General features: G+C 42.4%; 1 protein-coding gene across 1 annotated transcript in view; it reads right to left on the bottom strand.

Moving 5' to 3' along the window:
- Window positions 1–4,537: 4,537 nt before the first annotated feature.
- Window positions 4,538–23,162, bottom strand: part of ACBD3 (acyl-CoA binding domain containing 3) — a 33,200-nt gene continuing 14,575 nt past the window's right edge. Inside the window, exons 5-8 of the mRNA XM_038397251.2 lie at window positions 20,710–20,884; window positions 19,032–19,212; window positions 10,045–10,329; window positions 4,538–6,705 (exon numbers count right to left, since the gene is read on the bottom strand). Of these exons, the coding sequence (XP_038253179.1) occupies window positions 6,500–6,705; window positions 10,045–10,329; window positions 19,032–19,212; window positions 20,710–20,884 (847 nt within the window). The 3' untranslated portion in view covers window positions 4,538–6,499. The remainder of the gene's footprint in view (window positions 6,706–10,044; window positions 10,330–19,031; window positions 19,213–20,709; window positions 20,885–23,162) is intronic.

The raw sequence follows: 23,162 nt of genomic DNA, 5'->3' as shown, positions 1-23,162 counted from the left end.
TTCTCAAGCTCTCCTGTTGAAGCTGCTCCACTTCAGCCCAATGACTAATTTATACAGAGGAATGGACTCTAGTTTAGTGATTAGCACATGCTTCCAGGAAACCTGTCTTCAGACTCAGCTGCAATGGCTGTCTACATCTGGAACAGCTTCAACAGGAGAGAGTGAGTTTACCTAAGGAGACCCAAGGCACTCATCTGGGAGGTGGGAGACCTGGCTTCAAGACCCTGCTCCAAAGCAGAGGGTGGGGAGATCTGAATCTTGGTCTCCTAGGTCCAGGGTGAATGCTCACCACTAGGGTATTGCCCAGAAAGGGGGCTCCTCCACCTCCCCTGGCTAGGTTTGTGTAGAACCTAATTCAGGAGGCATGCTCTTAAGTGGTTCCTGAGAACACCTACCAGATCAGACACCACAGGTAAGATAGGTGGGAGCTAGGTGCCACAGTATATGCTCACCAGCAGAAGCTTGGGGGCCTATGGAATTTTAATACCTACAGGGTTAGGTGGTAGCTAAGGAAGAGTTTTGAGGATCTAAATTTTGGAGTTAGGTGCCTAAATCCATTTATGAAGCTGGCCTCCAAGTGACTTGCTCAAACTAATGCATGAAAGCTGCACTAAGGCTGGGCATAGCTAGGACTCCTGCATTATAACTTTCAGACAGCGAGTGCTTCTTTCTACTGAGCTGAGTTTTAAGAGGACGATGGAGACACTGGTTCAGACTTATCAATAAGGTAAAAAAACCCACAAACTGGTTATAGTCCTGCTTATTCATGGAAATGTTAAATCTGTAAGAAGGTTAGGCTTCAGTGTGAAGTATGTGGATGGAGCTACATACCCTTAATGTCTACACTTAAAAACAGTACAGCAGTGCAGTTGCAGTGGTTCAGTGTAAACACTACCTATGCCAACAGAGATGGTAGCTAGGCTGATGGAAGAATTCTTCATCATTGATGTATCACTGTCTTTCCTGGGGGTTAGGTGGGTATAGCTACATCTCTCAGGTGTGGATTTTTCACACCCCCAAGATGCACAACTATCCCATGTAAATTCCTAGTGTAGACCAGGTTTGAGCATGTATACAGAAGCAAGGTAAGCTAGAAGAAGATCTCACTGCATCATGGTGCACACTGCAAGAGGCAATTGAAAAGGAGTTATTCCAAGCAGATCTCTCTTTGGTACCTGCTAGAGTAGTGATCAAGTTGTACACAGCAGGAATAAATCCAATCAGATAAGATACAGAGGAAGTTTTCCGCTTTACATTATGTAATTTTAATCCCTCCAAAGCTACATATGTTTTTAGCCCTCAGTATGTTTGACATGGTTTCATAGGAAGTAAACAAAAAAACCAACTTACTAGTACTTCTCATTCACAGTGTCTTGTACAAGTATCTCTTCAGGTAGCAGAATATACAGAAAACCATGTTAATTTTGGTTCAATTACTTAAAAAACAGCATTTGCTGGAGGAATATACATTTTAGAACAAGTCTCTCAATACTAGAAGAGTCCTTCTAAATTCAAATTTAGAGAGGTTTTAAGTTAATGTTGGGGGTAAAAACTAACTTCTATTGCTGAATCATGAGGGACTGAGTCAGACTCGGGGTATTTTTTTTTTTTTTTTTTAAAGGGATAGAGGGTTTGAAAACTAAACTCTTGAGAAGGGGACTATCTAAATACAAACATTCCAGCCTTGTGCTAGCACCTTAAAACCTGAAAGAAACATGTTTTTTTTTTTAAATTATCCAAGATGAGTGGAGAAAACAAATGGTGTAAAGTTCAGTTTAAATAATTACTCTTACCATAGCCAAAGTAGCATGTATAACCCCTTAGTGTCATTTATTTTGGATTCAGAGTAGCAGCAAGGATATCCTTGCAACAAAGCCCGTTGCCAACTCTGTCCACATATCTATTCAGGGGATACCATCATAGGGCCTAATGACATCAGCCACACTATCAGAGGCTCGTTCACCTGTGCATCTACCAATGTGATATATGCCATCATGTGCCAGCAATGCCCCTCTGCCATGTACATTGGCCAAACTGGACAGTCTCTACGTAAAAGAATGAATGGACACAAATCAGACGTCAAGAATTATAACATTCAAAAACCAGTTGGAGAACACTTCAATCTCTCTGGTCACTCGATCACAGACCTAAGAGTGGCTATACTTCAACAAAAAAGCTTCAAAAACAGACTCCAACGAGAGACTGCTGAATTGGAATTAATTTGCAAACTGGATACAATTAACTTCGGCTTGAATAGAGACTGGGAATGGATGAGTCATTACACAAAGTAAAACTATTTCCCCATGGTATTTCTCCCTCCCACCCCACCCCCCACTGTTCCTCTGATATTCTTGTTAACTGCTGGAATTAGCCTACCTGCTTGTCACCATGAAAGGTTTTCCTCCTTCCCCCCCCTGCTGTTGGTGATGGCTTATCTTAAGTGATCACTCTCCTTACAGTGTGTATGATAAACCCATTGTTTCATGTTCTCTGTGTGTGTGTATATAAATCTCTCCTCTGTTTTTTCCACCAAATGCATCCGATGAAGTGAGCTGTAGCTCACGAAAGCTTATGCTCTAATTTATTTTGGAATAAATGACTTCACTTTGCACCAGTCCCATTGCTAGCATTAGGATATGAGTGGGTTATGTAAGAATTAGCTACACTGTTTTTCCCCCACAAAGCATTATTTCCAAAGCAGCTTTCACAGGCTATAGTCCTAAATTACAAAACAACTATGATACTCAGGTAGGGAAGCTATTTTGCATATACACAAGGGAAGAGCATATATGGCTCATCCCCATAACTACCTGGCTTTCACATTAACCTAGTCTACACCTAGATGTGATGAGTAATACAAATGAACTATGCTTCCTACTAGTACATGTTCTGCTGATCTAAGTATATTTTATGATTGAACAGCATGAGAATCAGATCTCTCCCTGTGGACTGTATCAAAAGAGTGCAAACTAATTAAGGAAAGTACTGAGGGTAGTTACTGCTATGAAGAACTTGTATGGCTATAGTATAGAACCACAGCTGATGGGGTACCCTCACTGTCCATTTCCACCTCATGTCACTCCTCACAACCCTCCATGCGAGAGTGGGTTGGGAGGTACTACTATAATGATTTGGATGTGCTAAAGTGGGATCTAAACTTGATTACTCTATACTACATGCAGGCCTTTGAAGGCAGCATACAGATGCACCCTCTGCAGGAGAACCACCATCCTGCACAAGTTTTCCCCTTACCATTCACTTCTCTCTGCAACTGGAAGGGGAACTGCAGTCACCTTTTGTTTTTTCATTTCTGTCTTTCTACTACCCACAGAGACTTGCTCTTATACCGATTTAGGCTGAGTTGTGTCTTCCGTGTACACAAGGGTGGAGGCAATCTAGCACATTCACCCCTTGCTAGGGTAGCATCTTTTAATCCCCTCTAGACTGCTTTCCTTTTTCCTATAGAGATGGGACAAGTATAAAGACGGATGGGATGTGGGGAGATAGATAACAGAAGGCCATGACTTTCACAGCTAGGTCAAAGCCCTAGGTCATAGCCCCAGGGCCATTTAGTGGATGTCCTAGGGAATATTGCCCAGAAAATTCTGAGTAGAAGGGTTGGAAAAAACACAGCAACTACAACTCGTAAATCCTTTCCCCTTTGCTCTCAGCCAGTGTCCGCACTGAGTCAGCAGCTGGTAAGAGCAGACACACAGCTTGAGCAGGTAATGCAGCTTTGGGAGAAAAGGAAAAGGGGCCCAGTTTGAATCATCTCTTCCCCTGACTTGTCTCCACACCCAGAAGGGGTGACACTCCTCCCATGGGCACTAGGAGTGTGCAATGTCCTACTTCCCCATAGCCCACATTGACCTAAGGAAGAAAAGGTCCAGCAAGATTTTAGTGCCAGAGCTCAAGCAAACTGGCAGAAAGCAGATACAGCCCACCCAATAGGTGCTGGAGGGACTGTGTGGGAAAAGTTTTAACTGGAGACACACTCTGCTTTGGGAGGAGGGTATAAAACAAAGCCAGTTTCTCGTCACCTTAATCGCACTCTGCGAGCCCTTCATGCTCTCTTCCTTTGCCTAATCCACTCAATTAACTTCCACTTAATGTTTTTAAAAAAATTATGGCACAAACATGCTACTTGACACCATCACATTGCTTACTCAGTTAGATCCATGTCTCTAGAGACTTTAAGCACCTCAAGGCAGGAACGATTGGTGCAGTAGGACACCCTAGTCACTACTACAGTAATGAAAATACTCATTATGTGCAGATAATCTCCACCCCAGAGGGACATTAACCTTCTCCAACACACAGCCTGAGGCAAACTGTCCACATAGCCTTGTGGTTTTTAATTGATAACCATTAGCATGCTCAGGGCAGTGTATAAGTACAGCAGAACTTAAGAGTAGGGGAGAAAAGGTTGCTGTATACTGTGAATCTTTACAAAAAAAGAAGGCATTTAAAAAAACATTACCATGTTCTACTTGAACAGCCATCTACAAGGGTAAAATTAATAAAAAGCCAACAGGGGTTACAGATAAATGTATTTTAATTAAGATTAAATATATTATTCCAAGGTATTTTAAATCGCACTTGTACTGTACTAAACAGCCAGAGGCAATAAAAAAGTTCGGAAACTGAAAAGTTCTGACATCCAACACGCGACAGTAAATGCCATTTAAAGCGACATACACCGCTCCCAAGAACAATTATATATATATATATTTTTTTAAAGAGAAAAGTCAAACTTTTTTGTATGGACAAAATCTAAATTGAAAACTGGAAGAAATATTAGTGCCTGCCTTTATTTTTTACATTTTTAAATACAGGGTTATTTTTTTAAAAAGCAAGGTACTTCCTAACTTCATGGCCTATATACTGTATGTACACATGAGCAGAACATTTTAGAAGTGTTTTGGATGGAGCAACACTAGCTAGCTATAAGCTGGTAGTGTGTTGCTGAACCAAATGCCAAGACAAGTTAAGCATTCTATAGGAGCCTCTTCTCCACAGTTGGTGTGAGAAAAAGAAAGTGAATCATGTACATACAAATCACATATTCAAACAAAACCCCCCCAAATGCCAACATCTCTATTTGTTATGGAACTGTACAAGCTGCAACTAATCAATGGAAATCCTACTGCAATAAGTGATTTGAGAAAGATGCAACAGTAATCAAGTGCATTACCCACGCAGAATGTGCAGTTCACCTTTACCATACCTGAACCCCCTCTCATCCCTTCAAAACAAAGCTCCATAGAAAAGTGCACTGTTACTACAGATATGCACCAGATAGCCATCTGCATTTGTTTTCAGAGCACAAACTATGAAAATGCTTCAACACTATCTATGAAATATGGCATGGGAGATTAAAGCTAAAATATTTAAGGATCTGCAGGAACATTCTGCTTTTCCCTGAAAAACATAATTACAAACTAGAATTAAAGCATGAAGGGTTTGCACACAAGTACCCCCAGATTAAGCTAAAATGAGTTGTTCCTGGCAGTGATTTCCATAATATTAGTGCAACATTAATCCCTACACTTCACCAAAATGATTGAGACAATTGTTTAAATGCACTATGTGCAGATTTAGGTTTACAAAAAAAAAAAAGCAAGAGCTGAGAGTTGTGCAGAAAAATGATTTCACTTTGAAGTCTACCCGTACAGCAAATCAGCAAACAAGATAAGAACTTATTCATCCCCTGGTTCAGTGTCAGAATCCCACCACGGCTAGCAGTAGGTGGAGGGGGCACTAAGATTCTGCTTTGTGTCACTAGTTACATATATTTTCAATTGCTATCCAGGTTATATCTTCCAATTTTGAAGTCAGACAAGCAGCTCCATTTTTACAGTACTGTTGTATTGATCTGGACTATGCAGCCCCACTGAAAACAAATGCCATTCATCTTTTATTCGCTACACTGTTTTAAGAGCTGGAATAAGTTCTCTCTTGCATGATGACAGAAGAGTCTCAATTTGGTTCAAGTTTTAATCTAAAAATCTGACATTCGAATACAGTTTTAAGGGAGAGACTTGCTACATTGCAAATCGTAACCGATTCTGCCCATTAAGAATGAGACCCCATCTCATAACAAAATCACCATAAATTCCCAAAGCACACAGACCAGGCAACACCATACCAACAACTGTTCAGACACTACGTGCTTGTGTGTGTGTAAGTAAGTAACAGTTTGGAGGTTTTGTATATGCAGTTAGTGTGACTTTAGTCTAAGCACTGGCAGCCAGTGATTTCATTGGCTAACTTCTTGATGCCATTAAGGGCTGGGAGGTCCTGTGCTAAGCCCAACGTGATCTTCATTACGATTGTGCAACAGAAAAATCCCAGCTTCTAATGTTAAAGTTCACACACAAACCGTATAGATACACCAGACAGGGTAAAATACAGACTCAAAAGATCCATTAAGTTTGAAGAAAATTCCGAATAAAATGATGTCTTCTGCACAGCCCCAGCCTCCGACACTTCAACATCTTTATCTAGTATAATAGACTCTGTAGTAAACTGTTTTTGATCTCCATAATGAGTAGGAGTTGTCAAATTTAAGGAGATAAACTCCTCTCCCTGGGTACTGGTGGCTGCCAGCATACACTTCTTCGTGACAGTCTCGTCTGTATACAGGCACTATTTCATCTAGCTGAGGCTTGCTGGCATTCTTTTTGGCTTTCTCTTCAGTGTTTTCTGTAGTGGAAAAAATAAATATCAGTCATTAAATATGAGGGGGGATTTTATGCAAATAAAGAAAGAATAAAATAAAATGATTGGGTTTGTTTTGCTAGTCCAAGAGGGACCAGGAAGACACAAATCAGTGTTATTCCAACAACAAAATAAGAGGTATGTTTAACTATTTGGGAGCATGTGGGGGGTTTTTTTTGTTTGTTTTTTTTTAAGGGGGGAGGAGGGAGACGGGTTAGGAACTAAGCATTCATGAGGAAGCTTTAAGGTAAGATTTCTAAAATGAAGTACGGAAATGAGTCTCTTTATTCCTGCCTGAGGAAGTTCTTTATCCATTTTATGAGTGGTACATTGTTGTGACATTACATTTACAAAGAAGGGGAAACCAGCCTTTAGTTCAGTCTGATCATGGGTTTCTTCATCAATCATGCATTTTATGAATCCACTAATATTAAATAATAAACAGATCCAGGGCCTGATTTTCAGAGGTCTTGAGCCGCCACAGCTTCCATTAAAGTCAACGAGAACAACTGGTGCTCAGCATTTCAGAGTTGAACCATAAGCACTTTTTACAGATCTTGTCAGAGGATCTCAAAGCCCAGCTATTTCAGACTCCTCTTGAGAACCGCTTTTGCTCAAGATCAGAGTTAATTCTCTGCACCTTGAAGTCTTTAAACCACGATCTGAGGACTTCAATAGCTCAGACATAAGTTAGGGGTTTGTTACAGGAGTTGGTGGATGAGATTCTGTGGCTGCTCTGGGCAGGAGGTCAGACTAGACAATCATAACGGTCCTTTCTGACCTTGAAGTCTATGATTCTATGATAATGAAAAGACTCAAGAACTGATAGCACAGTAAAATAAAGGTTAGCTGAGCTAACTGTTGAACTCCTGACAACAGTTAGGGTGGCTGACCTACTGTTATTCATGTGAGCTGAAGGACAGCCCATTAAATAGGGTGGCCTAACCTAATGACTAGACCACAGCTGGCTGAATTAAGGTCATAGCCTCAGGCATTTCCAAATGTGGTTCACTCGGTTGTAAAATATCCGCAGGTCATTTTGTTCACTTGTCTATGCAGAGCAGTTGTGCACCTGCAAGCAAATCCCTGTGCACAATTTTTGCAGGCATGATACAGCACACCCGAAGGTGGCCTAGCAGTTCAGTGGCAGAGGACAAATGGCTGGGTCACAAGCTCCTGCAATGGCATGCCAGACTCCCTGGTGGCTGAGGGAAGGCACCTGGGTCCAAGCCTTTGGCCACCTGGGTTATTGCAACGTCAGGCCTTGGAAGCGAGGATGTTGAGGTTAATTTCCTTCCTGGAAAATATGTCAGCAGTGCAGGAATTGCATCCTTTAGGGGAGTATTAAAGGTATATGGAGACTTTCACCACCATGTCTTGAGTTTTGGCCCAACATATAGAATAATGGAAGTGTGCATTTCATTGCTTGAGTCATTTGATACTGGACAAAGCACTGGAGACTAGACAGTAAAGATACTCATACATCAGAGGCAGGAGAATGAAAGACAACCTAGTAAGTCTTTTCCATCTCTTACTTTTAGGAGTGGTATTTCTCATTCTCCCTCACATCAGGCTACTTTAACTCACTTACATGATCACCTGTTTTAATCATACCATATTATCTACAGATGAAGTTTTCGAATGGGCCTCTCTACCCAACCTCCATTTCTATGTGAACATTTTATGCATAAAAAGCTCCTTTTCTAGGTTTCAAATCACTGCACATAAGCCCCGCAATGCCAATAGGGAAAGGCAGGAAACCATCAGATTTAGCAATGTCCGAAGATCAATTCCAAAGAATGCTTTCACCATATTGTGTAGTTATTTCTAAAATTGACACTCAGCATTATGACCTTCTGTGTTTATTTTTTATTTTTTACATTCCATGAAGGAGAGTTTCACTTATCAGTGGCTTATCTTAGTACCCTAGCTAGCACCAAGGGTTATCTGGGTTAGTATCTAGCAGAAGCAGAGATGTCCAGATTTGCCTACCACATATATTAGAGGCATATATTAGGAAATCCAACAGCCTGAAGGTCATGTCCTAAAACAAAGATTTCCCTTAACCTTCAGCCCCACAGGTCCCAGCATCAACCCGGCACTAAAGACTTTGCACTTTACAGCCTCTTCTATCAAGGAACTCTCAGTGCAGAAATAATTTTGCCACTCAATACCCATATCCAGGACAATATGTTTTACAGATTAGGAAGTCAAGAGAGTGGTGAAGTGACTTGCTCGAGGACAAAGTATCAGGATGAGAAACAGAATCCAGGCCTCTCCCCCTTGCTTTGGTCACAAGACCAAGATCATCCTTCCACCCCAGCATACAATGTTTGAGCACCTTGTTCAAGGTGGAGCACAGCATACCGACTCCCACAGACTACATGGGCACCACTTCAGTGTTGAAGGAACAATTTTTTTTAAATTACTTCTCTCTGAAGTGTTATTGTTACAGCCCCCAAGATTAGAGAAAAAAATAATTAGAGAAATCAATCATTAGAGAAAAAAATCAACTCATCAGCTGAGCATTTAACAGCAGCAAGGTTTGTTTCCCTTGGAGTGTTTTTCACACCAAAAGAGAAAAGGAGAAGATAGTAAAATAGAACCATAAAAACCAGCAACAGGACTGAGACACATGCACAGAGCCATGCTCCTGAAGCCAAACAAACAATCCTCAGAATTGAAGTTTTCACTTTAAAAAGTTGTATTTCAGACCTTGTGGTTGCAAAATAAAAGCTTGAAATGTAAGCCATGGCAGTGGTGTCTGCAGACAGCCTGAAGAAATGGTTCTAAAGAGGTGTTAACCTCCTCATTTATTCCAATGGGGTGTTAACTTTGAAAGCCCTACTGTTCTGGGAGGGGCCCCTACACACTGAGAATTGTGTACTACCCTTGCTGTCAGCCCCCATTGCAGCTCTGTTGGGGTGCTGGTGGCAGGACCTCTTTGCTTGAGTGGGTAAGAACAGTCCTCTCTCCTCTGGGAATTTCTCCAGCCTGCTTAAGGAGCAGTGGTCTGGACAGGAGGGAGGCCCTATCTTGCCAGAAGAGGGAGTAACAGTGACTCCTCCCTAAGCCATTCACCCCAAGGGGTTGCGGGGCCAAGAGGGCTAACACACATGGATGCAACTAGGACCATGACTGCCTTAGCCTAGCCCCAGGCAGATGTGGTACTTGAAACAACTAGTAGCTAAGATTTGGAAGGGACAGATTTCATGTTTAGAGGAACACCAGCTGTGCAGAGGGTGTGCACAAAAAAAGAGACCCTTACATTAGAGTATGGCCAATGGACACCATTAAAAGTGTATATAAAATAAGCAAATATACCTTCATCTTCATCCTCATCATCACTGGATTCGCTGACATGCACACTGACTGCAGTGTTAGGGGAGTCTGTCCATTCAAAATATACCCCAAAACCAATGTCATAATTGTCTGTAGCAAACTCCCAGAAGAGATACGACCCCTCTTCATGAGTTGGTACTCTGACTGTAACCACTTCTCCTCGGCCTACTGTGATCACGGAGTCTGCATCCTGTCGGATCTTCTCTTTAAAATCTTTTATCTGGGGTCGTGTCCACATGGATGGAGCAGCTATCATTGGAACAGATTCTAAAGAGGAGGGAAACAGCATGGACAGTGAACGATTTGCCTCTAAAAATACAGCTATTTTAATGTTATGTAATAACATAACACTTCTGTAAGACATGGCACCACCCAGCCTCTGCAGGGCAAGTCTCAAGGTTGCTTCCAAAATGGAGCTTTCATGCTACTACAGGACAATGCTCTTTTAACGGAGGCCTAGCAAACTCACATGAAATATATCATGAAGCTTGCATTGTAACATTGCACATATTACAAATATGCCCCTTAGAAATAAGTCTGGCTGAGCGTTTCATTCGATTTGCAGCTGCCTGCACATCTAAGCAGACTGACAATACTACCTATCTTTATTCAGGCAAAATTTCGTTCCTAAGACATCACTTCAGTGCAGTGCAAGATGGGTTACTACTTCAGTCAAAGGCATTGGTTCTATGATAGCTACACAAGGTTACTTAAACCCTTTAAACAAATCCTTGAAATGTAACTCCTAAACACGCAAGCTGTTTTATTTGACGTGCTCAGTAGAACTGCTCCACTTTTTTCACATAGGACCCAGAACCCATCCCCAGTTTCTTGCTAGGGCCTGCCCAAATCTTACAAGGATTTTGGATGAAGGTGAGCAAGTGCAGCTGATGAAGCCAGGAATAGTGATAAACAGAGCTGGGGAGTTGGGAAGGGAAGCGGATAGTGGGCTGATTTTCCTCCTCCAGCTCCACAGACTGTTACAACAGGGCTGTCCCTGGGAGCCAAGGGAACAGCGAGGAGCTGCAGTCTGTTGGGTTGGAAGGAGGATGGATCTGGATCATGGGGAGAGCAGCAGCGGCAGGCAGAAAGGAGAGAACAAGTTATTCCTTTAGATTCACTCTCTTTAGACACTTGGGACTAGTGTCCATGAGACTATACCTCCCGCTGCATTCAACCAACAGCCCCACTACCCCATCAAGACCCACTTGTGGAACCTATCCTATACAGAGAGAAGCTCTGCAACAGAACTTCTACCTTACATTCCTTCCCTCTATGGTGTTGTGCGTCAGTTATCTTCAGCTCAAGAGGACTGGATGCGGCTCTCTGGAACCCATCCAGCACTCTCCTACTTTAAGCGATGGAGTTGCTGCACATTCGTCTTCTTCCATAGGAACTGAGTACACTGCCTTTATACCCAATCCCTTCTGCTTTGGAAAAGGGAGAGAGTGGGCCCAAGAACCACATCTAGCTCTGACATGGGAATAGGGAGTGCTAACTAGAGAACCACAATATGAAAGAAGCAACAGATAAAGTTACTTACTTTATAGAACTGGAAATTCTTTGAGCTGTGTGGTCCCTATCTGTATTCCATTGTAGGAGCGCATGCACTCTATGCATCCTGAGTTGGAGGATTCTTGTAAGCAGCGTCCGTTGGTCCATGGATGTGCCCTTCCTCTCCTTGGGCCTCAGACCAAGAGATAATGGGCAGAGCAGATGGACTACCTCTCCAGTCCCTTCTCTACTGTGAATCCAGAAATGATCCGAAGCAGAGGGGAATGAAGGTAGGTAGTGAAATACAAATAGGGACCACTTATCTCAAAGAACCTCCAGTTAATATAAGGTAAGTAATTTTTCTTCCAGTACTGGTCCCTAAGTGCATTCCACTGTGGTGACTGTCAAGCAGTACTCAAGTAGGAGGAGGGTGTGAGAATGCAAGCAGCAGACTATCCCAATGGATGCATCGATGGAGGAGTCCTGTACCAGAGCATAATGTCTCACGAATGTATGGCTGCCTTGCAAACATCAAGTATAGGTACTTCCTGAAGCACTGCCACTGATGTAGCTTGTGCTCTTGTAGAATGAGCCCTTACCTCAGGAGGAAGAGAGAGAAGAAGTGAAAGCTGGTAGCAGAGTAGGATACAGCCCAAGATTCATTTAGAAATACTCTGGGAAGAGACAGCGTGGCCTCAGTCATTCTGCGATAGCAAGAAAACCTGATTTTCTAGTTGGTTTTGTCCTTTGCAGGTAAAAAGCCATGGCATGTTGCATGTCAGTGGAATGCTGTCTCCTCCTCAGATGCATGTGGTTATGGAAAACCACAGCTGATTTACTGGGTTAAGGGGAAATCTGAAAGTACCTTGGCAGTGAACTTTGGCTGTAGTCATAAGACAAGACTTTGTCCTTATTGCATATAGTGTATGGCGGATCCACCATTAGGGCTCTGAGTTTCCCCAGCCTTCTGGCTGAGGTGATGGGCAGAAGAAACACAATTTTTGTGGATAGGTGATACATGGAACATGTTCCTAATGGTTTGAAGGGAGTCAGTGCTGAAAACAAGATTCAAGTCCCTGTGAAAGGTAGGCTTCCTTACTGGTGGGAAGGTTCTGATTGGATCTTTCAAGAATCTGTCAGTCAATGGGTTAGTGAAAACTGAGTAGCCATTGAGGATGGATGGCATGCACTGAATGCTGCCAGGTAGACTCTTATAGGATTGAGCAAGAGCCCAGTTTTGAGTGAGAAGATAGCCCAAAATAAGGGGAATATCTGCTGACTCAGATGTGTTTCATCTGTACCCATATGGGGAAACACTTCCCCTTGACTGAGCAGCATTTCCTAGTGTACTTTTTTCTGCCAAGGATGGTTTGCATGGCTTTAGAGCAAGAACATTCTAGGTTGATGCCCATCCAAAAAACCAAACCATCAAATAGGTTGAGATACTTGATCTTGCTCTTCTCCTGGGTCAAGAGAGCAGGAAAGGACAGGATGCTGATCCAAGGGTGAGATTATATAAGGAGGTTTGGGAACCAAAACTGTCTGGGCTAACTGGGGCAATGAGGATGACTCATGCCCTGTCCTGTCGAATTTTTCATGGGACTCAACATAGGGAGTGGTAAGGGAGAAAAGTCATAGCCAGATGCCCTGACTAGGTGCGAAAGAGAGGATTGCCCTGAGTGTGTAGCTCTAGAGCACCTTTGGAACAGCCAATGATGCATTTCCAGTTGGTTTGGGAGGCAAACAGATCCCAGGTGGGGATTCCCTATTGAGTGAAGATACTGTTCAGTACTGAATTGTGCAGCTCCGACTTGTGATCGGTGGCAAAATGCCTGTGAGGGTGTCTGCCACCACATTCTAAGTTCCCAGAAGGTAAGCTGCCAACAAGGTAATTTGATTGACACCTCAGTTCTATAGGGTGATAGCTTACACACAGCAAGAAATGGATCTCATCCTTCCTAGTTTGTTGATGTAAAAGACAGACAATTGCCATATTATCTGACAATATGAGGACATGCTGGGACTGGATAAGTTGCAGAAAGGCCTTGCAAGCTTCTTGCACTAAATGATGTCCCAGAGATTGATGCACATCCTGGCTTCTTGGGGCATCCAACTGCCCTGTGCTGTCTAGCTGTCCACATGGGCCACCCCCCTCCTCCCTCAAGAGGGAGGGGGATCTAATGACTGTCTTTTCCAGTGAGAGGTATGGGAAGAGAACACCCACACATATTTGATTGGGATCCCTTCCATCAATTTAGAGATGATGTTATTCTGGAAGGAACTGTCACTAAGATATTTGTGGTGTGGTGGGTTGGTGAACATGCTGTTTGGAATCATGCCTGTAGGCAATGTAAGTAGAGTCAGGTGAATGGGATAACAAGTGCATGAAGCCATGTGCCCCAGGAGGGAAATACAAGTTTTGAGTGGTGCTCAAGAGTTGCACATAACCAACATAACACTCATGGAACAAAACCTGTCCATAGGTAGATAAGCTCTTGCCATGACTGAATCCAGGGTCGCCCCTGTAAAGTCTATGGTCCGTGTCAGTGGGAGGATAGATTTTTTTCAAGTTTACACTGGCTCCTAAAGAGGATAGGTGCTGAAGCATTAATGAGGCCTCGTGTGTCCTTGTAACGAGAAAAATAATTGAGATAAGGGCAGACAGTGAAGCCATTCCAAATGAAGTGAAATGCAACTACCAGGAAAACTTTGGTAAAGACCCTGGGGTGCAGGGAAGGCTGAACAGGAGCACCCTGTATTGGAAATGGTTGGGACCACCACAAATCTGAGAAACTGCCTGTGGGCGGGGTGAACATCCACATAAGAGCGTGTATCCTTCACATCAGGAGCTGTAAACCAAATGTCCTTTTCCAGGAATGAGATTATTGATGCCAATATGACCATGTGAAATTTCAGTTTATGAAAAAAGCGGTGGAGACTGTAAAGATCAAGAAAGGGTCTCCAATCACCCTTTCGTTTTGGATACAAGGAAGTCCACGGAGTAAAAAGCCCTTTCCTTGGTGTTGGAGAGCTACCTATTCTATTGTTCCTTGTTGGAGAAGGGACTCCACTTTCTGCCTGAGAATACTCTTGTGAGAATGATCCCTGAAGAGGGGGTTTCAGAGGAAGTAGAACAGGAAACTTGATTGCTTAGCCAGATCAGATGATGTTTAATACCCATTTATCCATTGTTACAGCACTCCAGTTGTGGAAAAAGTGCCAAACTACTCCTGAAGGACGTGGAGATTGGTTAGTGGTGGCATCTTAAACGGCCATCAAAAATATCTTTTAGACAGGGGATGGGATGGAGATGATGCTGAAGATGTGGGAGCTGCAAGGAATTGAGACTTCTGCATCTTCTAGCTCTTATGAGGAGTATCATAAGATTGCTGATAAAACTGCTGAGTCACTGGTCTAGATTTATAGGGCTGCCTGTGATATTTTCTTTTTGGGGCAGTGTATATATGACCCTGGTAGACCAACTGCTAGCTCATGACAAGGCCTCACTGAACACTTAAATGCATAGTTGGAAATCAGTCTTGCTTTTCTGTGTGTTAGCATTATCAAAATAAATACCTGATGCTAAGTTGATAAGAATGTGTTTTTAGTATTTTATAAAATGCTTATAGGATACTGCATGTATTGTTCACTCAACTATACCCTGTGTTATAATACAACAGCAAATATTTGCCTTGTATTATAGCCCTGTAACTAAGTAACCCATCAAACAAGAAAGAAGCCTTGTGTAATGCAAATGGTCTCTTACAAAGATGTTAAATCCTGTTCATTAAATGCCAGTGAGCCATTGTGCTAGATCAAGGATAAAAGACTAAGTGCATTCCTCTCCGCACCTCTCATGAAGGAGGGACCTGTGTCACTACACACACACACACACGGAAGAATTCTTCATCTCTGGACTGTGGATTCTAACAGGGCAGAATAAAGAAACGAGAAGACGGAAATCCCAAGTTACTCTGGGTAACCCTAAAAGGCTTATGGGAAGCTGGCAGTTTATAATTCCAAACAGTATGGATTGCCATAGTCAATATGCCTATGTTTTACTAAATTCTCTCACCTGTATATGAATTTTTTTTTTTACCACCTTTAACCTTTCAATAACTCTCATTCCTTTTTCTTACCTAATAAGCCTTTAGTTAGTTTACTGTAGAACTGGATACCAGAGTTGTCTCTGGTATGAGAGCTGGGATGCAAATCGACTTGGGTGAATGACTGGTCTCTTGGGACTAGGTGTAACCTGAAAGTTCTGTGATTTTTGGTGTGCTCACTTATCACATAGTCCCGCTTGCCTGGGTAGTGAGATAGTGTCTAACGGGACTGTGTGACTCTGTTATAAGACTACTGTAGTACTTTGGGAATTCACATTTGGTACTGGGTTGACTAAGTGCAATTATAGAACATACCACCAGTTGAAGTGTCCATCTTGCTTTTTGAAAGTCTGCTCTGAGGTTGGCACTGCCATGCTGAGTCACTCCAGACAGCATGACAGTATAGATTCCCAGGGAGTGAAAGATGGCTCTGGAGTCCTTCAGAGTAAGGACTCATTTGTCTTCTCATTGGAAAAAAAAAAAAAAAAGGGCTTAGTTGAAGGGCAAGTCCTCTACAGTGTTTTGCGCCTCCCTGGAAAATCCTGAGGGTCTAGCTACGAGTTAGGACATTATAATGGCTGTTAACATTGACCGTGATAATGTGTTTGTGGCATCAGCCACTGATAGATGTGTGGTTCTCGCCACCAGCAGATCTTCAATAAGTCTTGTAACTGAGCTCTGTCTTGCTATGGCAGCTCATCTACAAAGTCCGTAAACTTGGAATAGTTCAGATAGTCATACTTAACCAACAATGCTTGATATTCCACTATTCTGAACTGAAAGCTTATGGATGGGAATACCTTTCTTCCCAATAAGCCTAGACGTTTAACCTCCTTGTCAGAAGGATTTTGGATACTGTCATCTAGATCTCTCAGTGGCAGCCTGCATGACCAGAGTTAGGTATGCGATGGGTAAAAAGAAATTCTGCTCCCTTGGCTGGAATGAAATATTGTTCCTCTGCCTTCTTAGGGGTAGGGGTGCATGTGACTGGTATATGCCAGATTGCTTAACAGGTTCATTAACTCAAAGCGCTATTTGACCAGATCCAGTAGTTTGCAGTATATCCAAGAGTTTGAGGGATCTGGACCTCTCCTAAGGAGATCAGGAATTACTTTGCCATTCTGCACAATCATTCTTGGAACTGTTTCTGGTCATCTGGAAGGGATGGAGACACTGGAGTGACTACTAAATCAGGATGAAGTTGACAATCTTGTCAGTACCAGCAAAACCAATGGAATCTGTTTGTAATCTTCCTCTTCCAGAGAGTCATGAGGAAGTTCTAAATATTCCCTCAGAGGGGAATGGTGGAGTGACTGCCTAACAGGACAAACAGGCTCTGCATCTGGGTCCCATATTCCCCAGTATAACCAATAAACTGTGTCAGGAAGGGGTTGTAGAGGTCTTCACTGCATGGGGCACCACCAGTCCAGAGGTAAATGCAAAGGTGGAGGTTGGTACCAGGAAGCTCTGGATTTCTTGTCTGGGCTAGATTTTCTTGGGGGAGGTGATGGTTCCTCTGGGGGTTTCAAATTCTCCCAACGAAGAGAAATTTGGGTCCGGATTCATCAGAGATATAACAGTTCCAATGGAGGAAAAGCCAGACTGGTAGATGGAAGAGGGGACAGACTTCTGCTACAGCCAACATCCCCTGGTAGAATTAAAATCTCCCTAGTGAGAAAATGTCCAGATGATGGGGGAAATTGAGGCATGGGAACAGGAAAAACATCTTCTCGTGTAGTACAAGTCTCTGCCTTCCCTGGGTGTGATCCCCTTGTGCTGACGGGATTGGAGGCGCTGTGAGAGATGCGGAAGGTACCATCAGTGGTTGAGGCTCTGGTCAGGTGTTCCTTGCTGGAACTGATGTTCACTCCTGGGGGAATTCTGCGCCACCATGCATGCGCATAATTCATGTGCCACGTATAATTTATTTTATTTTTGCAGAAAATAGCTTCTGCCGGAAAGTTGCTGCTGTTCCACCTTTTGACCACCAAAGGGCGCTGTGTTGCTAGAACAGAGCAGCCACTCCCAGCCAGCTAGGGAAGAGAAAAAGCCTGCCTTCTTCATAGCACCTGCTGGGCCAGGCCAAGAGACATGGGATATGGGGAAACGGACAGTGTGGGGGTGCTGGGGGGTTAGACAGGGGGGAGGGAGGACAGACTGGGGCAGGGGCTGAATGGGAGTGGAGGCGCAAGGGATGGGAGAGGGAGTACAGGGCCACATAAGGCACAAAGGTGCCTGAATGGGGGCACAGTGACACATGGGGATAGGGGCAGATGTGCCTAACTTAACTGGAGAGGCTAGGGGTCAGATAGGGTCTGCATAGGGGAAGCTCTTTAACAATCCCCTCCCCCACCAAAAAAGCCTGCTCCATAGTTTGCCCATTCATACCAAACAACCCTGCAAGTTCACACCCAGGCTCCTTCCCAGCAATTACCTCCCTCAGTTCCCGACTCCCCCAAGCCTTTGCACTGCTTCTGAGGGATTCGGGAAATACGGTTCTGGTATTGTAGTTTAAGTGAATTATTACTCAAAAGTTCTCTATTAATATGCCTAGTAAGGAATCTATTTGTTAAAAAACATTCCCTGAATTTTTTTTGCTGTCTGTATTGTTACAGACAAGCTTGCTGACAAGTATATTGAAATAAATTACCAAAATAATTGAAACTGGTGTAATTATATTGTGTTATTTTGACAAATACATTATTAAAATATTGTGTGCATCTTTTTTGGGGGGGTATGCACTAATTTTTAGTTTTTGGCACATAATTCCCCCCAGTAGATGTTTTAGCTTGGACAGTACCAGTGAACTTGGTGTCATTGGTACAGGGTCTGGTACTGAAAAAGCCCATAAAACCAGGGCTCTAGTGTCATGATCTTGGGACCTTAGGATGATCTAAGTCCTTACAGGCTGAATAAACAGACTTGCTCAATTTAAGCAGAGATGCATTTGTCATCTGAAGCACAGTTAGAGGAAGAACTGCTCTTAGGCTTTGAGAGCATTTCCTGCCTGCTGACAAGGATGTGTGGATATGGATTCCCTCACACCAGCATCACCCCTCATTGTGGGAGGCATTGTGGCCTCGTGGTCTTCTCCATGAGGTGCTCTGGACCCGGGAGGTTCTGATCAAGAAGGAACTGGAGAGGCAGTCTTCTGCTCTGCCCTTTATATCCTCAGTTTGAGGCATGAGGAGAGCAAGGGTGCATGCGCAGACCAATGGATGCTGCTTGCAGGAATTCTCCAACTTCAGGTGCATGTAGCACATGTGCACCCACAGGGGAATACAGATAGGGACCAGCACTCAAAGAACTAGGCTCTAACAAAAGTCTCAGGTTTCTTGTTTAAATTAAGGAATCTCGTTCTAGTCATACCTTTTGGTCCATTCTCTAGTGCTTCTTCCAGAGCATCTGGCTCCAGCTCTTTTTCAGGGATGTCTGTATGAGCATTGGCCTGTCCATTAAGAGATGGGCTCTCTCCTGGGGCAGCTGCATTCACCTTTGGCATGGTAGTCATAGAAGCCCCTGCTGCCTCCTGCTGGTTTTGTAATGCTGCCTACAGTTAGAGAAACCAAGTTCAGTAAAAACAAGGAAGTAGTCTTGGGAGTTCTTCCTTCACTATCAAAATATCGTAATCAATTAACATTTCAGAATATAGGCCAACATTTTTCCAACCTGGGGACCTAAAGTTAAGCATCTAAATCAAGTGGCCTGATTTTCAGGTGTGCCGAGCATAAACAGGCCCCATTGCAATCAGTGAGTTACATGGAGTCAGGCCTTTTGAAGGCAGGCCATTTCGATTCAGATGCTGAAAAAAATTGAAAATGGTCAATTGAAATCCTAACTGGAGACAGCTAGTGGTAATTTGTTTTCACATCTAATTGGAGAAATGTTTGCAAGTTTCAGTAATCACTATAGTAATTCTGCTCACAAAAAAAACTTGTTTTAGAAAAGGTATGCACAGAATTTCACATTTACATATTTACTGGCCTTTAATAGTTAGCCTGTTGAAAGGGCCTATCTTGAAATCTAGTCAACTTTTTGAAAGCAGAAGTACCTGAGAGTTATAATAAATCCCCTGCCAGTTTGTGGGTTTACAATATCAAATCTGTGTGAATTTGAGACTAAGAGCAAAAGAAGACCACAGAACTAAAGTAGAGAGCAGCTATAGAAAGCATGCCAGAAGAATGGCATTCCAAGGCACAGATTGAGTATGCTTTGCACACAGAACAAGGCCTTTGCACTTTACCAGCTTCAAAAAAAAAGGGGGGGGGGGTCATAAGCGGTACATAGATTTTGTGTGGACCCTTTGCAAATGGTTTAATTCACCCATGGAGAGGGAGAACTGTACCATGTAATAATTCAAACAATTTATAGTTAACATTTGGAATTAGCCAGCGGGGAAGTCTTTTGGATTTAGCAAGGAAGGTTTATTCCTGAAGAAAAATTGGAAACCCAATAGATTATAGAATTGATGGGAAGAGCAGATGTATTTAAATTTATGCTCATCAAGGGATCATATTTACATGGTACCAGCCTTTATGAAAATCAAAGAAAAACAAGAGCAATAGAGATGTGATCTGACTTCTAATTCCTTAAAAGACTTTCCCATGAATGGGTTTGAACTAACGTCATACATTAAAATACAGAAATTCTGGAAACGTAGATTTGTTGCCATCTGAGCCCAGATTCCACTGATACGGGCACATTAAACTATTGAAGTATGCACACATTATTACAGTGTGCTTAACATTTGACCTTTAAGAACTCTAACAGGGATTAAGCGATTGACAAAGTCACTTCAGACAAGTCAAAGGTTAAACTGTCTACTTAGAATATTCTTAGCCATGGCTGTTTTAGAAAATTACAGGAAGAGATTAACAAAGAAGCTCCGGTATTTGAATCTGATAGTGTCAGCCAACCAAACGCCACTTTTTAAACTTTAAGAGTCATTACCTCTGACCTAGGATAACTAAAGTGCATTAGTACCTCTGGTAGAAAGGTTGGATCAGGGATACCAATGACCCTGTATATCTCAAATGTTCTACTATACCTGTTGCTGTGCAAGCTGGACTTGATACAATTGCTGCATGTACTGTTGATAGTGCTGTTCTTGAAGCTGGCGAATTAGGATCTGCTGCTGCTCATAGTTGCCCGGATACTGCTGGGCTGCATATTGCTGGAACTGAACAGCAGTCTGGGAGTTCAATGCTGCCATTATTTGTTGCCTAAATTGTCAGGAGCAGAGTATGAAGATTACAAATGGCTGGAGGTATCAGCAAGATCACGATTTTTAACTTGCCTCAAATACAGCGAACTCAATTCCTTGTGCAAACTAATTAATACAGATAGGACAAAGCCAGGAGATAATGCAAGTGAGATTTCTCCCATCTAAAATATGCCAGTTGAGAAAAGTATTAGCAAGAGGCCAGCTTGTTATGTTCTACTGAATGTTTGAAAATCCATTTAAAGTGTTAAATCAAGAGCTGCCTTTCAAGGCACACCACGAGTCACCATTTGAAGTCTGATAAACCAGAAGGAAGTGCTAAAAAAGTCACAATATTGCATTTTTCAGATTTAGAAGCCAGAAAAAAGGGTTTGGTGTTCAAGTATACACACACAATCCCAATAATCCTCCAACACAGAAGGCATCAAGGACAGAGTGCCAAAGTAGTCCTATGTCAATGCTTTATGGTGAAAATAAGAGTTCTGTACAAAAGGAGAACATACATTGTGATACTTGATCTGCCTCAAATTCACTGGACAACCTGTACTCAACCAGATAGGGGAAGTATGACTGGCCTGATTCAGGGGAGGACAGAAAACAATGCAATGTGTGACAATAGCAGGTTTAATTGGTAACACTTTAGGATTATTACATGGGTTAGTGTATATGAGTGGATATGCAGCTTTACTCCTTTTCTACAGGAATTAAATAGGAATTTGATCAGACACATGGTCCACTTAGTCCAATATCCTGTCTCCAACTGTGGCCAGGACTAGATGCTTCAGAGAAAGGTGAAAAAGCCTGGCAGTAGGCAGATGGGTCTCATTCTGATCTCTGATAGTTACAGACTGGATTAAACCCTGAAGGATGAGGTTAATATTTCTTCCACAAAATGTTTGACACCTATGGATATTCTTGATATGCATATACATATTCAATCCTTCCCCCCCCACCCCTTTTAAAATTATTTGCATCAACTTCCTGAAGCCATGAGTTCCACAGTTCAATTACATGGTATATGACCAAATATTTTCTTTTACTAGTTTTGAATTTCCCACTTTACATTTTATTGAAAGTCACCTTATTCTTGGGTTACGAGACAGGGAGAACAAGCTCTTATTATGTTTCTTCTTATTTGCCTCCTTTGAGAGATGAGCAATCGCAGTCTTTTCAATCTCTTTACACAAAATATGTTTCCAGATCTTTGACCACTCATCACTCTTCTCTAAATCCTCCTACTTCTATAATATCCTTTTTGAAATAGGTGCCCAGCACTGCCCATAGCATAAGCGATGAGGCTGTATCACTGATTTATATAAAGGCATTAGAATATTCTCTATTATTCACCATCCCATCCCTTGTGCATCCCAACATCTTGTTTGCTTTTTGACCACAGCGGCACGCTGAGCAGAGGTCATCAGATACAGCGATGCTCAGGAACCCTTTTTTGAGTGACAGTTACTTTAGAACCCTGTAAAGTGTCAGGGAAGGTCCACATTGAAAACGCTGCATTGGTGTGGCTGCAGTGCTTAAGTGAAGATGCTCTCCCATCGGCATAGTTAATCCACCTCCCAAAGAGGCAGAGAAGCTCTCCTGTCTACGGGAGAAGCTCTCTGGGAGAAACTCTCCTGTCAACATAGCATTGTCTACACAGGGGATTAAGGTCAGTATAACTGTCACACAGGGTGTGGACTTTTCACACCCCTGAGCAATATACTTATATCGACCTAGGCCCGTAGTGTAGACCTGGCCTTGAAAAATTTCTCCCGAATGTGTATTACTTTGCATTTCTGGAAATTGAATCTTGTTTGTCATCATGTTGCCCATTGTCCTAGCTTTTTTTGATCTCTCTGAAGTTCCTTTCAGTCTGCTCTGGTTCTGACTAACCTACATAACTGACATTTGCAAATTTTACTACCTCACTACTCATTCCCCTTTCCAAGTCAAATATATTAAACACAGAGGCACCTCACTGTTAACCTTTTGCCATGATGAAATTAGACATTTTTAATCAAAGAGAAGGAAAGAAGTTTTAATTAACTATTATTCTCTTATGCACCGAGTATACGATGGATGGATCCATGTTCCTGGGATTTTGATGCGTTTCTGCTGGTAAATATAATGAAATACACAACTTTAAATATATTGCTTTTAAAAAAAGTTAAAGCTTTACATCATCATAGAATATGACCAAATTTTAATCTTGGGCACAAAGTTCCAGCTCTTTAGTGACCTGATTTTTAGAGGTACTAAGCACACACAAATTCCACATCAGCAAA

This window comes from Dermochelys coriacea, chromosome 3, assembly GCF_009764565.3.
Source record: "Dermochelys coriacea isolate rDerCor1 chromosome 3, rDerCor1.pri.v4, whole genome shotgun sequence".
Lineage (NCBI taxonomy): Eukaryota > Metazoa > Chordata > Testudines > Dermochelyidae > Dermochelys > Dermochelys coriacea.
The sequence above is the reverse complement of the archived record's forward strand: the minus strand, read 5'-3'. Positions and strand labels throughout refer to the sequence as shown.